The 16,220-nt window shown below is 43.4% G+C and overlaps 1 protein-coding gene across 1 annotated transcript in view; it reads left to right on the top strand.

Annotated features, from left to right (window-relative positions):
* COL4A5 (collagen type IV alpha 5 chain) overlaps window positions 1-16,220 on the top strand; it is a 568,084-nt gene that overhangs the window by 474,363 nt on the left and 77,501 nt on the right. The window contains exon 42 of the mRNA XM_069612627.1: window positions 4,330-4,463. Coding sequence (XP_069468728.1) covers window positions 4,330-4,463 — 134 coding nt within the window. The remainder of the gene's footprint in view (window positions 1-4,329; window positions 4,464-16,220) is intronic.

The following is a 16,220-nucleotide window of genomic DNA, read 5'->3' as shown; positions in this document are numbered from 1 at the left end:
ACAGTCCATGGTTGAACTGGGCACACTTATGAAACGTAGCTTGTGTCTGAGTGCATTCATTGTAATCGGTTTTTCAGAATATTGAAATCGATGGCATAGATTTGGTCTGTCTTTTGTTTTCGTCGACCTGTATCAATAATGAGCAAAGCTTGGACTAATACAACAAACCAGTTAGGTTGTCCAACTCCTGGCTTCAAGGGCCAGGATCCTAATGGGATTGCAGGATATCACTCATTAATATTCATGAGGAAAAATGTGCATACATTCAGAAGCATTCTGTGCACATTCTTTTTATGAATATGAATGAGGGGTATCCTGGAAAGCCCAACATGGCTCTGGCCCTCTCCGCCTGGAGTTGGATAAGCCTGATTGGAAGGGTCAAGGCGAATGGCTATTTATATTGGTTGATAATTTTTGAGCAACTGAACCCTTTCACTGACCCTGACACTGAGGAGAGCTGGGCGATGTAATATCTCTTAGCAACGATTTAATGTGCACATCATTTTTTATGAATGAATGACTCTTTAGCACAGCCTTGAGTTTCCCGCCACACGTGCCTGTCTGCACGAATGCCAACGAAGCTCTTGGCTATTTTCTGGTCGCTTGCATTTCCATACATAGCAACTGGTGTTCTCCTTTTTACTGAACTTTCAGCACATCTATGAATATTCATATACCTGGTAAAGGCCATCATGTAGGATGCACCTTTGAAATGAAGAGAATATGTATTGACTTAGGGCCTGACTCTTCTAGATTAGTTGTCCAGAGGCCCTTCCCCCACCCGCTACCCCTCTTGAGGTTTTAGACGTGTGTGCTGCTCATGTGTAAACAAGTGGAATGGCACACTTTCCTTTATAGTGTGCTTAATAAGTGTAGTCCTTGTTAGTACCAATGCATCTTTTCACTTTAAGGTGTGCTATATAAAAGTAGTTATTATTATTATTGTTGTTTTTATTAGTGCAAGTACACATTATCAGTTCACACTGTGCTAAATAGGTGTAATTATTATTATTGTGAAAGCATCGTTTCACTATATAAGTGTAGTCATTCTCATTAGTTCAAAGGCACCTTTTTACTTTGTCATGTGCTAAATAAGTACTTTTTCTTCTCCTCCTCCTTTTCCAGCTCCTCCTTCTCATTCTCTCCATCTAACTCCCCATCCCCTTCTCTCCTCCTTCTTTATTCCCTGCTTCTCCTTCTCCTCACCCTTTTTCTCCTATTCCTGCTGCTCCTCATTCTCTCCCTCTATCTCTACCCCCTTCTCCTGCCCTCCATCTTTCTTCCCTGCTTCTCCCCTCCCTTTTCTCCTTCTCCTGCTTCTCCTATCACCCTCTCCATCTAACTCCCTATCCTCTTCTCCTCCCCTCCTTCTTTCTTCCCTGCTTGTCCTTCTCCTCACCCTTTTTCTCATTCTCCCTTTCCTGCACCTCCTCATTCTCTCCCTCTATCCCCTTCTCCTCCCTTCCTTCTTTCTTCCCTGCTTCTCCTCCCCTTCTCTCCTTCTCCTTTTCCTGCTTCTCCTATCATTCTCTCCCTCTAGCTCTGTATCCCCTTCTCCTCCTCCTCTTCCTTCTTCTCTTTTTCCTTCTGCTCCTGCTCCTTCTGCTTTTCCATATTCATTTACTCTGTTTCCTTCTCCTTGTTCTCCTCGACCCTACTCCTCCAAAGGCACCTGTTCAGTTTATAGTATGCTATGTAAGTGCAGTCATTGTTATTACAATGTGCAAATGCACATTTTGGCTTCACTGGTAATCAATCATTCATTTAAAAGAAAAACTCCAGAAAATTGGTCAGTGAATGGTTTCTGTGCAAACAAACGTAATCAGGCACTTTCATTTGGAGTAAAATGGTGTCTTCCAGAGTTGTGTTCAGCATTACATACATTTGCGTTTTCATGTATGCTTTTTTTTATTTTATTGCATACGTGGCGTAAATGTAACTTATAGCAGCTTTGGTATGAAATGATAACTATCGGTAACTAACCAGTGATCTTATTTTGTACTGCGTGGTGTGACGCTTCTCACAACATTGATTGGGCACTGGTGAACCCTCCTCCTCCCACCAGGTCCTCCAGGTTAGAATCTTCTCTTGGTCAAGTTCTATTTTCCCACTGCATGTGATTCATTCAGAAAGTCACTGGATTTTGTGATTATAAAGTGTTCACACCTAAAGCATGTCTTAAGCACCCGGTACAGTAGTAAAATCACTGTCACATGTTTAGACGTTGGCATGTAAACCGCGTACGTTCATGTCTCGCATGTTTTCTGCACCCCTAGTTCTGGTTCGAGGGTTCAATGGGATGTGGACTTCTTTTATGTGGATACTTTTTAATCCTTAAAAATGTCTATCACTTGGAAAATGCATGGTAAACAGCACAATGTTAAAAGTAACTCAAATATGTCTTCATTTGTGCAAACATTGTATGGCCATGTCTCCAACGGTTACTACAGAGGTATGTTAAACTCTTAATGCCCTCCACACTTATGTGATTTAAAAAATGCTTACTTTATTTTTAAAATCAAGAATTCTTTTCATGATACTGTTGTAAAGGGTGAAGTGCTATCTGTTTTTCATACCTATTGACAGAATAATAATACGAGTCATGTTCTCTTTCTAAATGGTGCAAGCATTACTGATCAAACTGAGTAAATGTCCCCAATAGGTACAGCAGTTTAGTCTGTACCACTGCCAAGACCACATCAAAATAAATTCCACAGCCCTTAGGATATTGTTGCTTTCTGCTGATCAAATTTCGATTTCCGTTTCTTCTGTTTTAAAATGTCCTACCATCTGAGAAAGTGGATGGGTACATCAGAAGACATTCAATGATTTACCGATTACCTGAGCACCGCTATCGCTGTGGTTGGAGGTTGCGTATAAAGGTCTGATCCTGGCAAAGCGGGAATGAATTACAATTGTTTAAAATTAACTTTTAATTTATTGGATATATGTATCTGCAAAGCACTTGTATAAAATTTGAACAAAATGACAAATTTGGGAAATTCATAAAGAAATTTAGATTATCCCAGGTTAAGAGAAACCAGGAAGGGTATTGGTTAATGTTCCTACTCTAAATGTAGGTGCAATACTTAAATGAAAGCAAAACTTGAGACTTTTCACCTAGACAAAACTGTATTTTCGTCTATTATGCCAAACAGCTCATGGTGAAAATATAGAATTATGGAACAAGGGGTGATGACTTGAAAATATAAAATAAATACTTAGCAGTTTGAAATGGGCAATTGTGTAGGAATATGGCTTCAACTGGATGATAAAGATTTTAACTGAAGTAAACCAGGAGCTACCTGTGAGCGAATCGGGAGGATAGCTCAGGGGCAATGCACTCGCCTTGGAAGCAAGACGATGGAGCAACACAGGTTCGATCCCTGTGTCCGCGCTTAGAAACCTCCGGATGTTAAGCGCGTTATAAATAACCTATCATAATCAAATTCCAGATTCGCTCCTGCAACCTTGTACTTCAATCCCAAAACCTAAAACGGGAGAACATCTGGAGATGCCTGAAGCATTTGAGATGCTTGCATGCAAATGCAATTAAGAGAGGTTTGCACAAAGCCATCTGAACTGCGTTGGGCCCTCTCCTGATTTGCTCAATTGCAGATCTTTGATGCAGGTGCACATTTAAGACCCTCACAACCATCTCTTGATTTTCTCCAGTGGACATCTGTCCGGCCCATTAACTGTCAGCTTTCCCATGGTACATGTATCCAAATAACTTTATCAACATTATGTTCCAATCTAGTGAACATGTTGGTTTGAAAACTAGGGCATTTATGTACAGGCATCACCTCATGGCTTCCACCACCATTTTGCCCTGTAAGGGTGTACCTATAACTTTACATTACACCATAGGAACCATTGAAGTATATGGTATGCTTAATGAAGTGATATTGAAAAGTGCGCTCAGTGAAGACACCCTTTTAGGAACTTAATTTTTACCTTTAACTTATTTAGTATCAATATGTAGATAAATAGAATTTCCATGGTGTTGATTTGTGGTTATACATTTTAAAAAAAAAGGTCAACACTTGTGGCTCTCTAACAAATGACAAAATTATTGTGGTTATACACTTTAAAAAAAATGCAACATTTGTGACTCTCGAGTAGTACATTACAAGTTATTTTTATTGTATAAAAAACGGCCTATTCAACACAAGGAAATTGAAGCAAATTCTAAGGAAATGTATTAAACTATTTGGGCAAAAGAAAGAATGCGTCTCATCTGCTAACTTTTGTTAAATCCACCATTGGCGGCTTGTTTCTTCTTGACATGCTACGCTATTAATTAACACTCAATGTACTTATATCAAGGTGCTCAAGGTCCTGAAGGTCCCCGTGGTCCTGCTGGCAATGGAGGTTATAAAGGAGAAAAAGGAAACCCCGGCCTGCCTGGGCAAAATGGTTTTCCCGGAAGCAAGGGAGACCTAGGACAATCTGGACTGCAGGTATGGGAAAAAGCGGCATGAGTAAACATGAACATATGCCGAAACATTTGGTACTTCTAAAATACTGATCGAAAACCTCACTTAACTAACATGGCAAGACATGACCGTCCACAAGGACTGCCTCATCCTAGCATCCATCAACTACAAAGAGGCCATCCTCAAGGCCAAAAAAGATATCTTCAACAAACTTATTAGGCAAGCGGAGTCTAACACTAAAGAATTGTTTAAGATTCTGAAGGAATTTGAATCATCTGCTACTACCCCTGATTCTTGTACTAAAGACAGTAAATGGTGCTCGAACATACAGAAAGCACTCCTGGCCAAAATTGCCACCCTCCAAACTAAAATCAAAGATAAGCAAAACTGTCTACAGAAGGACAAGTTAGGAAATACTCCCTCGAGTGCAACCACCCAGGCCATTCCTAACATTAAACATTTCAGCTTCTCCCCACTCACTATTGCTGAAGTTGAATGCATCTTTAATACAATTAAACCTTCCAACTTTCAAGGCCCCATTCATTACTGCCTTTATAAATTCATCCTTCAACACAGGTATAGTCCCGGACAATTTAAAGGACGCCTGGGTCATCCCCCTGCTTTAAAAACCTTCCCTGGATCCCAGCCTACCAGCCAACTATAGGCCCTTCACCACTGTCCCATTCATGCTCAAAATGTTAGACCGAGCCTCTTACCTTCAGATCTAGAAATAACTTGAAGTTAACAATCTCCTTGGTTCAAGCCAAACCGGTTTCCGGCCCAGGCATGGGATGGAAACCGCCCTCAATGACCTAAAAACACAGATTGAGGTACTGAATGACAATGGGAAATCAGCCTTGCTATTACTAGATCTCTCGGCTGCTTTTGATTTGGTTAATCACCAAATCCTTTCCCAGCACCTTATTTCAGCCGCCCACTTTTCCGACTCTGCCACCACCTGGATCAGATCCTTCTTAAGCAACAGATCCATGCAGGTTTTCTCCCCGTCAGCATCTGCACACTCTTCTCCCATTCCCTGTGGTGTTCCTCAAGGTTCATGCGTGTCACCAACACTTTAAAATGTGTTCACCAAACCACTGTTCGATGTTCTTGACTATCTGGCTGTCTCGTACACTAACTATGCCGATGACACCCAGATACTCATCCCCATCACGGGTGATTATGCAGTGGACACCAAATCCTTGAACAACGTCTACATGGTTATTCAGGCATGGATGGCGCAATATGAGCTCTGCCTCAATGACGACAAGACGGAACTCCTAATTTTGGGTTCCCATAAACGTCTTAATAAACTTGATGATATGATATGATATGATATGGTATTTGTAACGCGCCTATACACGAGTGTTTCAAGGCGCGACGAGGCAGGGAGGGGGGGAAACAAGGGGAAGACACACAAACGATCCTACTAGGCCAGGTGTCATTCAGATCGCGCAAGTGCAGAGGTAATGGGAAAAGGAGAAGTGCAGGGGGAGGAGGTGGGGGGGAAGTGCAATACAGGGTAAGTAGCGTAATAAAATAATAATAAATAATAAATAAAAGGGCCAGCTGGTGGCAAGTGCGAGGTAAGTGCAGAGCAAGTGCTGGGAAGGCGGCTGTAGGGATGCAGTGACAGTCCCGCAGTGCAGGCGGAGCCAGGGAGGCAGTGCAAGTGGAGAGTGGCTGGGCCCTGGGCCGAGGTCACAGAGTGGCCCAGATGCAGGTTAAGTGCAGACTTCGAAGGGGAGTTAAGCAGGTTTAGCAGGGGAGAGGGAGAGAGAAGGCAGAAGCGAAGAGGAAGGTTTTGAGGTGCTTCCGGAACCGGAGATGGTTCTCCTCAAGTTTCAGGGAGGCAGGAAGGCTGTTCCAGAGGGAGGCCCCTGCTGCGGAGAGAGATCTGCCCCCAGCTCGTTGCTTCGAGAAGCGGCTGACCATGAGAGAGTTGGAGACGGATGAGCGAAGGGCTCGTGAAGGCAGATATTTAGGAAGAGAGAGTTGAAGGTATTGTGGCCCCAGGCCCCAGAAGGCCTTGTGGACAATGCAGAGGGTTTTGAACTTAATCCTCGCAGCCACTGGGAGCCAGTGAAGAGATTTCAGTCCTGGAGAGATACGGACCCTGGGCTTAAGGCCGAGGACAAGTCTCGCAGTTCTGTTCTGGATAAAGATCCATGATCCATCCTTCAAGTCGTTCATTATTGATGGCAATGTTATTAAGGTTCCTAAGGATAACAAAACCCTAGGAATCTACCTTGACTCCACACTATCACTGTGCAGACAAAGGAATGCTGTCAGCTCAGCTTCTGCTTATACATGCAAACCTATTACTGCATGTAAACCATTCTTGACTACTCCCAATTGCATCATCCTGGCTAGAACACTTGTCATGTCCAAGATAGACTACTGTAGCGCCCTTTATCTAGGGATGAGTCAATCTAACATTAACAAACTGCAAGTCACTCGGAACAATGCCATCAGAGCGGCATTAAACATACTTAGAAACCATCACATCTCCAATCACAGAAGTAATCTACAGTGGCTTCCTGTTAAGCGTAGAATCTCCTTGAAAACACTCGCCCTGACTCACAAGTGCCTGACTAACCAGGCCCCTATTTACCTAGCCAACCGACTCATACCTCACACCTCCACTCGGCCTATGAGATTTGCCCAAGCCCATAGCCTATCCCTTCCTAGATTCAAACTACAAAACGCTGGTGGTGTGAGCTTCCATGCCTTGGCCTCCAAGCTTTGGAATACCCTTCCCAATGCTATCAGAGCTGAGCCGTCCTACCATTCCTTTAAAAGCAACACCAAATTGTGGCTCTCAACACAAAACATATGAGAGACTTGACGCTTTATTACGGATACTGCCACTCTGTCACTCACTTTTGTATTCTGCCATTTAGTTTACACGCATATAACACTTGTTTGATTCATTGTATATATCTCTTGTACTTGGTTAACTTATTTTCTTGTGTACCTCTCATATTGTCTTGTGATTCTCCTTCATTGTCATGACTTTATTTTTATTAAGCTAACCGTTTGCATATCCTTGCCTGTACATGCTTTTTGCATATTATAATGTATATACACATGTCATACTGTAGTTCTACCCACATGTTGACTGTAAGCTGGTAGAGCCACTAATGTGTTTCATTGTGTGTAATTGTAACTCTGTTCTCCCAAATTATGCACACAGATGCCTTTGGGCCCGGCGCGCTTTATTAATAAACAAAGTATAAATACAAATGGCAGAATGATCTAGAATTGATGAATGAAGGAAAACCGTATAGATCTACCACGACATCTGCTCAAATTGGAGACTTCAGCAATCAGAAGGCAAACAGGGCCTATGTTGAAGGCAGAGAATGGAAGTTCGATTTTAAGTAATAGGTTGCCTAGATTTGATAGTGTTTTAGAAAAATATTTTATGTAAAATTATTGCGAATTTGTAGAGTTCTGTTTGTAGTTTCTTTGAGTATTAATCAATTCATTGTGCAGAAGCGCCACACTTTGATGTGCTTTTGTCCCTCCATTTGGAATCTTACTGTCGTGGTTTTCTGTGCTTGCTAGCTGCTGAGGAAACTACATTTCCCAGCAGGCTTGTAGTTCCCGGCACTACTTTTTCGCAAAACAGAGGCGAGAGCGCCGGCTTGGTTGCAACACGCTAGTCTGTGCTAGTCCGTGACGCTCAGAGGCGCCTGTTGTCCATAAGACCTCTCTCACCTGGATCATTGCAAGTTTATTTTGTGTTCTCACCTTCACTATGATTGTTGCTAATGTTAAAAGTTTTGAGGAGCTTGTAGCACATGGAGCAGCATGTAGAGCTGCTATACTTAGACGTTCCCTTGAGGATTCGGCCTCCCTCCTGGAAATAGTTGCTGCAAGGAGTGACCAAGACAGGGTTATTAAGACCCCTTCCAAAGAGGCAGTAACCGGAGATGAGACCGCTATGGACCCAAAGCTCACCCATGTTGGTTTAGCGGAGGTGTATATTAATGCAAAGAAAATAGATGTCGGGTGTGGACAATAGTATAGAGATACTACAAATATGGCGACACTTAGCAAGCTCGGGTGTTAACAACATGTCCCCCAAACAAAACAATCGCTGAAGGAAGATAGTGATAGAGGAAATTGTGGGAATTCGAAAAGACTTAGCCAGCTTGAAAAAGTATTATTGAACACCAAATCTCTTATTAAACATGCAATGGATGTGGCCACATACATCATTAACCAAAACATTGATATTTGTGCGTTACCGAAACATGGTGTTATGAGGCAGCAGGACCACCACTGGCAATCCCATCTGGTTATAGTTTCCAACGCCAGGCCAGACAGGAGGAGAAAGGAGGCCCCGCATATATCAAGATTAGCAACCCCCTTGCCGTCATTTTTAAAAATAATCTTGATATATGGCAAATGGAAACACAGGGTGAAACCTCAATAATAAAAATTAGGATGGATGCAGAAACCACCTACAATCTGATGCTAATTCATAGACCTCCATCCATCATGCCAGTGTTTGCCAAACAACTTAGTAATATACTGCTACCACTTCTTAAACCCAACTCCAAAGCGTTTGTCTTGGGAGACTTTAACTACTGATTAGGGAACAAAAATGACACTCAGGCTGAAGTGCTTGAGGCTTCATTAGCAAATCTGGGCTTTGAGCAAATTATTAGTGCCTGTTAGGCAAGATTGTAGGCAGTACCCTGTGGAAGACTGCACCAGCCTTGTCCTCTTGGCAATAGTTAACCCAACCTTTGTATAAGCATGTACTACACACGTTGGTAGAGTGACTGAGTAGCCAGGCTTATCTCAGGAGGGGTCAATGTGAGCTGTAGGGTTTTACAAAGAGATTCACAGTGACAAGTATCCAAATAAACACTTACACTCAGGGTTTCGACATTCTTGATTAAACAAGTATTTATTCATTTAACAGTCAGTTTGAATAAGCCTTCTTTAGAAGGGAGCAAATATGTAACACTTAAAATATACTTCAAAATTAGACTCTCAGTTTCAATAAATCAGTAGATACACATTTGGGATGGCAGGCAGTCACTTCATGCACTCCGAGCTGATTTAATTAACTAGGACACTGTGGACATTGATATCTCACTGGTACATTCAGAGCAAACTGAGTTTGGAGTCAAAAGGAAAAGGTTAAGGGAGAAAACAATGGTTAACAGGTTTCTCAAACAGGTAAGCACTTTTAAACCCCCCAATGCAATGTAGATTAACCTTTTCCCAGCTACACAAGTGAAGACTGTGTGACTTTTTGGAGGGACAGATCAAAACACAAAGTCAGAGATTAGAAGAGTCTTCAGGGAGCCAGGACAGCCAATGTCAATTGACCAAAGTCTAGGGGAGCTGGAGTTCTTCTTGAGGGTAAGTAAAACGTCTTGTACAATGTTATAGAGAGTTTTTGTTGACAAAGAAATCACTCCAGGGCCACAACCAGTTCCCAAGGAGAAAGGAGTCCTCCTATGATTATTAAGGCATGCTCTGCCATTCTGATAGGTGTCTTTTGTAAGTTTGTAAATGCCTCATTTAGCGGGAATTATGTTCCTATACATTTTTTAAAAGCAGGGATCACGCCACTATTAAAAAAAGCCAGGCTTATGTCCAACGGTACTAATTAACGACCAATAACAAACACCTTATTTATATTGAAGATCTTAGATCGGGTTGCGTATGATGAGGTCTCGATGCACCTGAAGGACCAGGGGATCCTTAATAAATGGCAGTCAGGGTTCGGGCAAGGGCAGGGGACGGAAACGGCACTGCTCGACCTAAAGTCCAGACTACTTCAAATCATGGATAGAGGGCAACCTGCTATGCTCATGCTTCTTGACTTATCCGTGGTTTTTGACCTGGTGGATCACAAGCTGTTGGTCACCAGCCTAAAGGATGTGGCAAGCCTTTTTGACCACACGGCCCTGTGGATTAGTTGATTTTTGAACTACCGCTTCTCTAGAGTGTGTAGCAAAGAGGCAGAAGCGTCGGTCCTGGAGTATGGGGTAGCGCAGGGGGGCCTCTCTATCCCCCGCCCTTTATAATATCTTTACAGACCTTCTGGAAAAGAACAAAATTGGTTTCACAAACTATGCAGATGACACGGAGTGTGTCATCCAACTGACAGGCAATCACTCAGAGGATGAAGAGTCTGTTAATATAATATATAAGCTCATTCAAACTTGGATGCTAAGTAACGGCCTGGCTCTCAATAAAGAGAAAACAAATTAAAGATGATAGGCACCGAAGCCAAACTAAAGAAGATGGGCAAGGAATACTGCAGCCTTATAATAGCAGGATGTGATATAAAAATTAAAGATAAAGTGAAGACATTAGGAGTCTCTTTGGATAAGAACTTGAATATGCAGCGCTAGACTGCAAACCTTGCAAAATAGCGCTGTGAGAGTGACGACGGGCCTCAGGAAGAGGGACCATGTGTCTGAAGTGAGACGCAATCTGCACTGGCTTCCAATCGATCCCAGAATTCTATTTCGCCTCCTCTTTATCACACACAAATGCCTGGTTGGGGTTAGCCCCATATACCTAAGGGAAGTGTTGGTCAATAAAGATTGTACCAGTGACCTCAGATCCAACAACTTGAAACAGCTTAAGATACCTACATGCAAGCTCACGCAGGTAGAGAAGTGTGCTTTTGTACTTGCAGCCCTGAGAGCTTGGAATGCCATTCCACCCGATCTTAGGGCAATTAGCGTTACTGCAATGCTCAGGAAGAAACTTAAGACTTGGCTGTTTAGATGAAGCTGACCGGAGTGTTCTCTCCTAATGTGGTGCTGTGCAATTATTCTGCCTATGGTACCCCTTTTAATGTTTCTTGTTATGTGTTGTCTGCGCCCGTAAGCCTCCGGTTCATTTGGTGTGCTATATAAGTATTGTAAAAGTAAAGTAAGAAGTCTGTGACCTCAGCAGTTAGTGGTGCCTTAGCCTATACTATGACAGTGCTATTAGCAGCAACTCATTGGACCGCTATCTGTCCACTTACACACCTGTTCATCTGCCTGTTTTCTTGCTCACTTGTGCAATCCTGCTCTGGGGAAACTTTCCCGAAGTCCTCTGGTGAGCACTGAGGGAGATCAACATGAAGTGCTGGGCAGGTTTTCTGACTCTGACATTGGTAGCGGGGCAGAGCAGACTTCAATCACAGAGGGGTGGGAGGATGGTAGTACGTACAGGTGATGTGCATACCCACACACAGTAAGGGACTAGCCACACAGTCTACTGCTGTAAATGTACTCTGTGTATAATGTTGTGCATAAAAGAAATATCTACATTACAGGTAACTACCAATTTCATTTAGGTAGCACATTAAAAACAGTAAGGGAAACCTCTCCGCAGCTCCTGCGTCATGCTGGCAATACTAACATACTTTTATATATTTTTATATGAGGGTGCATTTTACAAAAATGTATCATTTTAAAAAGGTAAAGTCCACAGCTACTTTTGCAGAAGCAAATGAGCGGATGCATTGCTACCAGCAGTCCTTTGTTAAAAACATGAATCACTCAGGGGAAATAATAGAATACATTAAAAAAAACTATGCAAAACAGTAACTCTTAAAAGTTCATTTTTCATTTGATGAAACTAGAAAACCCTGAAACTACGTTAATGAGCCGACGTTCAGATTGTCTCCGAAGAGCAACAGTACGTATCACAAAGCAGCCTACCAGGCTGTAATAGGCCACCAGAAGACGCTAGAACGAGCGGAACAGACAGGCTGGGAAAATCCTGTGCCCAATAACAGCAGTAGTCAAAGTAAATGGCAAAGTCTGCTTTATTAACAATCCACATAAAGCATGGACAGAAATAAGCACACAAGTCTCAAAAGCTCTGTCATTTCAATTCAAAACATAAGGTTATAACTGAGAAACCTGTCATAATTCGTCACTGCACAATCTTAGTTACAAAAACCTACCTGATTGTTGAATTGGTTAGGGGAATTGTCTACATATAGTTTATATATGGGTTAGTCTTTTCATTGGATATAAATATCTGATGGCCCCACCCTGGACTAAATTGATAAAGGTAAGAAAGACATCATCGTAGCAACAGGTTATTGGCTAATGCAACAGTTACAGGGCGGCATCGTTTTGAGAGTTGTGATTGGTCGTCATTGGTTTTACAAACCTTGAACGCTTGGCAGGCTATCAGCACATGAGCACAAATAGGGGGAGCGACATGAAGAAACTGCATCTGCCAATTAAATAAGACACCATCCCGTATGTCCTAGGACACAGGCCAAGGCATCTAGCTTTGTACTTGGCCTTGTACGGCGTCTCTCGCGCTGGGAATCTGTGAGGAGTTGACCAGGTTCCTGTCAGTGCCCATTCATTAGCTCCAGACTCAGTCTCGCAAATTATAGGTCATATGTGAGATCACCACGTTTTTAATTATTCTACTTGTCTTTTCCTAGGTCTTTAGCTCCTATTAATACGTGTGTTATTACCCTCTCCGGCCACTGGAGTATTCTCGATCCATTCTTCATGCAGTATTAAGCTTTTAATTAGCTGGCACCTGGCTTTTAAAAGCTGTCTGTTCTCTATTTATTCTAAGAGAAATATGTCTTACTCTTGGGAATTATTATGTTCTGTTCTCTTCTCACCTATCCCGGCCGCCCTTCTTTCACAGTAACCTTGGGAAGGGGGCTGCACAACCAGTGTCTGGCCTGCACAAATCTGTTTTTCAGCAATTCGAATCTCCCTGCAGCTTCAAGGCTTCTCATTCACTTTAAGGCAGCTCCGCCGTCCATTTTATTTAAAATGGCCACTGATTACCATTGCGTATCTATATTTAGCAAGCTATAGGTGTATACTGTTTGTGTTGTGCTTCCGCGTATACATCGCTATGTTCTTCCTGTCTATATGGTGTAGGTAATATTCTTCGTGTCTAAATTCACATTTAACCTAGTGACCATGTTTCTTCATGGTGAGTGAATATCTGCTTCATGTCTATTTTACTCTCTTCTGTCAGTTTGGCCATGAGGTCACTTGCCCTCATCATCTTCAGTTACAGCATGTTTATTTCTTATTTGGTTTGTCTGTTGATTTCGTCTTGTATTGTTCCAGGATACGGTTGGTATGGTTGTCTTGGTGCATAATGTTTCTCATATTTGCGGTCTAGAGGCAGTGGAGGGGCAGACGCCATGAATGACGTATTCATCTCCCTCTCGACAAGGCCTTCTCCTACACTGAGCAGAACAGTGACATTTTCTCCCCACCTCGCGCTAATAAAAAGTTCCATCGCAAACCAATTGAAGGGTGGTTGCATTATGCACCATGTTCACTGTAGATCATGAATCATAGTCCTACCATCTGTGAAAGATACAGGGGCCACCAGTATTGAATGCTCACTCCTCGGCATAACGCTCCTGGCATACCGTAGTTCAGATACAGAGACTGCATGAAAGGCTGGCCAGTTGAAGGAGGATATAAGAACTGGGAACCCTGTGAGCAGCCCACCAAGGAGAACTGGGGGATGATGGTCATGCCCCGGTGAACAGATGTTGTTCTGTGGCAGCCGCAAATCTAGTGAGGGGCGCATGACCAAGCTGGAGTTTGAGCTGGAGTGGCGGGATGGGGTGCGATCGGCGGCATGGTCGGCCTCGAGCAAGTAGCTGTGGATGGGCAGTGCCACTCTCTGCATGCCCTCCTCGTCCATTTTGATGCACTTGCAGCAGCAGATTCTCACAAGTGAACTTACAACGATGAAGGTCACAAAGACACTGCCCACCAGTAGGACAGGCAAGTACATGAACATTGCAGGTGGGTAAGTGCACTCCCCATCTCCTCCGGCGCACCTCCCTGATATTCATTGCTGTTCATGGCCTGGTCCAGCCTGGCCTCAAAGGCAGAGCAGTATTAGCACAGCCTGCAAGCCCTGCAGCATAAGACGGCCTCGGGGGAGTCGCATCTCTTTGGGCACTAGAAGCCGCTGTTAGGTTAGATTTTCATTTATATGCCAAATCACCTTCACATGTGAGACCACCAGCACTTTTTGCTGGACATGTGGATTCTTTTTCATTGTTCCTGAGTGAGTGAGAACCTTTTCCCCCCCACTCACCCTTTCTTTTGCTCTTTTTATGGGGGTCATTTTTCTGTCTCTTCCTAATTTGTTTTTCAATCTATACTTTCCTATAACGTTTTGTGCATCTACATTTTAATTATTGCAGCTCCCAGCACTTTCTTTTGCTTGGGTAACCCTTGGTCTTTCCTGTATATGTTCTCTTTACTTACATTGCAGAACACATGTTCTCAAGGGTAGAGGGGGATTTTCATCCCCTTTGCTTTTCATATTGTGAGACGAGCACAGCCTACCTTATGTGGAGTGCTGGGGAGATACCCAGTATCGCCTGTCTCACTGCTAATGTAACATTTCTGTTACAGTAACAAGCTTGCTATTATGGCTGGTGGACCTACTTTACTGACTTGTGTGTGATTTTGACTCACATGCTATCAAACCAGCCGTGGTAATGCACAGAAGAGTCACCATTCATCTAGAATGGTGTCTTCTTTCTTTTTTTGCCATTTTTAGTATGCTTATTTTTTCTTTGTCTTTCTTATACTGTCCTATGTGGGGAGGCCCTGGTTGTCTGTTTGTCTTCAGTGAAGACAAACAGACTGAGGTTCCAGACTGTCTGTGAAGGCAGGAAGTGAGGGGGGAGTCCGAAACTCTGCTCACCATTGTCTTCAGATGTGCCTGAGGGAATACATTCCCAACTGGGGGGATGGCTGTCCTCATTGGACAGCTACCTTCCCCTTTTGCATAGGATGTGTGTGGGTTCTTGTATACCTGGCCTGGACCTGGAAGCTGAAGTCGACCACTGGAACAGAAGATCCAATGAAGAAGGAGAGGAGAAGACTGTTTTAGCTACTTCCAGCGACCGGAGATGCCTGCTGTGCAACCGCTGCCTGTGCTGACCCCCTCTTTGATTCAACAGAGGAGTCCCGAAGATGACAAGTCCAACCCATAGACTGTTGGGACCATCTGGCTTAAGATGACCTGTATTTTGAGCCATTCCACAGTGAGCTGTGACCTTCCTGGGCTGCAAACCGCCAATACCCTGGGACCTCGAGCCTGAGTGCTGTGCGACATCTTCCAAAGATCGAATCCTGCCAAAACTATGATGGACTCCTACTGGACCTCCAGAAGCAAGATTCCACCCTTTGAGGTCCCCTCACCAGAGTACTTCGTCGGGTACCTTGAAAAGGGTGCCAAATCCACACAGCCACGAGAAGCTCCAAAGAATCCTTTGTGGGGAGACCTTTCTATTGACTGCTGCTGCAAGTTCCCATCCAGTGTCCTTTCTTTCATCACCACGACCAAGAATCCAGAGACTGGGTCATGTGCTGCTGCATCATGAAGGCGTCCATCTGAAAGCGCGTCTTCGCTGCTGAGGTACTGTGTGGCTGAGGGTAATACTTATCTAAAGTCTTGTGTCACTCCAGTGTAGCTATGGTGGTGATTCTTGTGTTTGGGAGTTTGCCCATACCGTTCGCCCAGGCCTAATGCTCTAACACATTTAGGGAGCATTCTACAAAGTTCCTGAACACTTTCTACTAACTCTAAAGTCTGTACTTACTTGTTGGATGTGAAATCCTCTGGAACTCTGAGCCTTATCCTGACCTGCCTACTGTTGGCCACTTGACCACCAGTGTCCCACTGTTGCCTCTGAGATCACTCACGCGTTAGAATAGGGAAGGACTCCTAAAGAATAAGATCTCTGACTAGAAAATATTACAAGTGGTGCAAAATACT

This window comes from Ambystoma mexicanum, chromosome 5p (genome assembly GCF_040938575.1).
Source record: "Ambystoma mexicanum isolate Mex_15411 chromosome 5p, UKY_AmexF1_1, whole genome shotgun sequence".
In the NCBI taxonomy this organism is placed as follows: domain Eukaryota; kingdom Metazoa; phylum Chordata; class Amphibia; order Caudata; family Ambystomatidae; genus Ambystoma; species Ambystoma mexicanum.
This window is presented reverse-complemented; position numbering and strand designations above follow the sequence as displayed.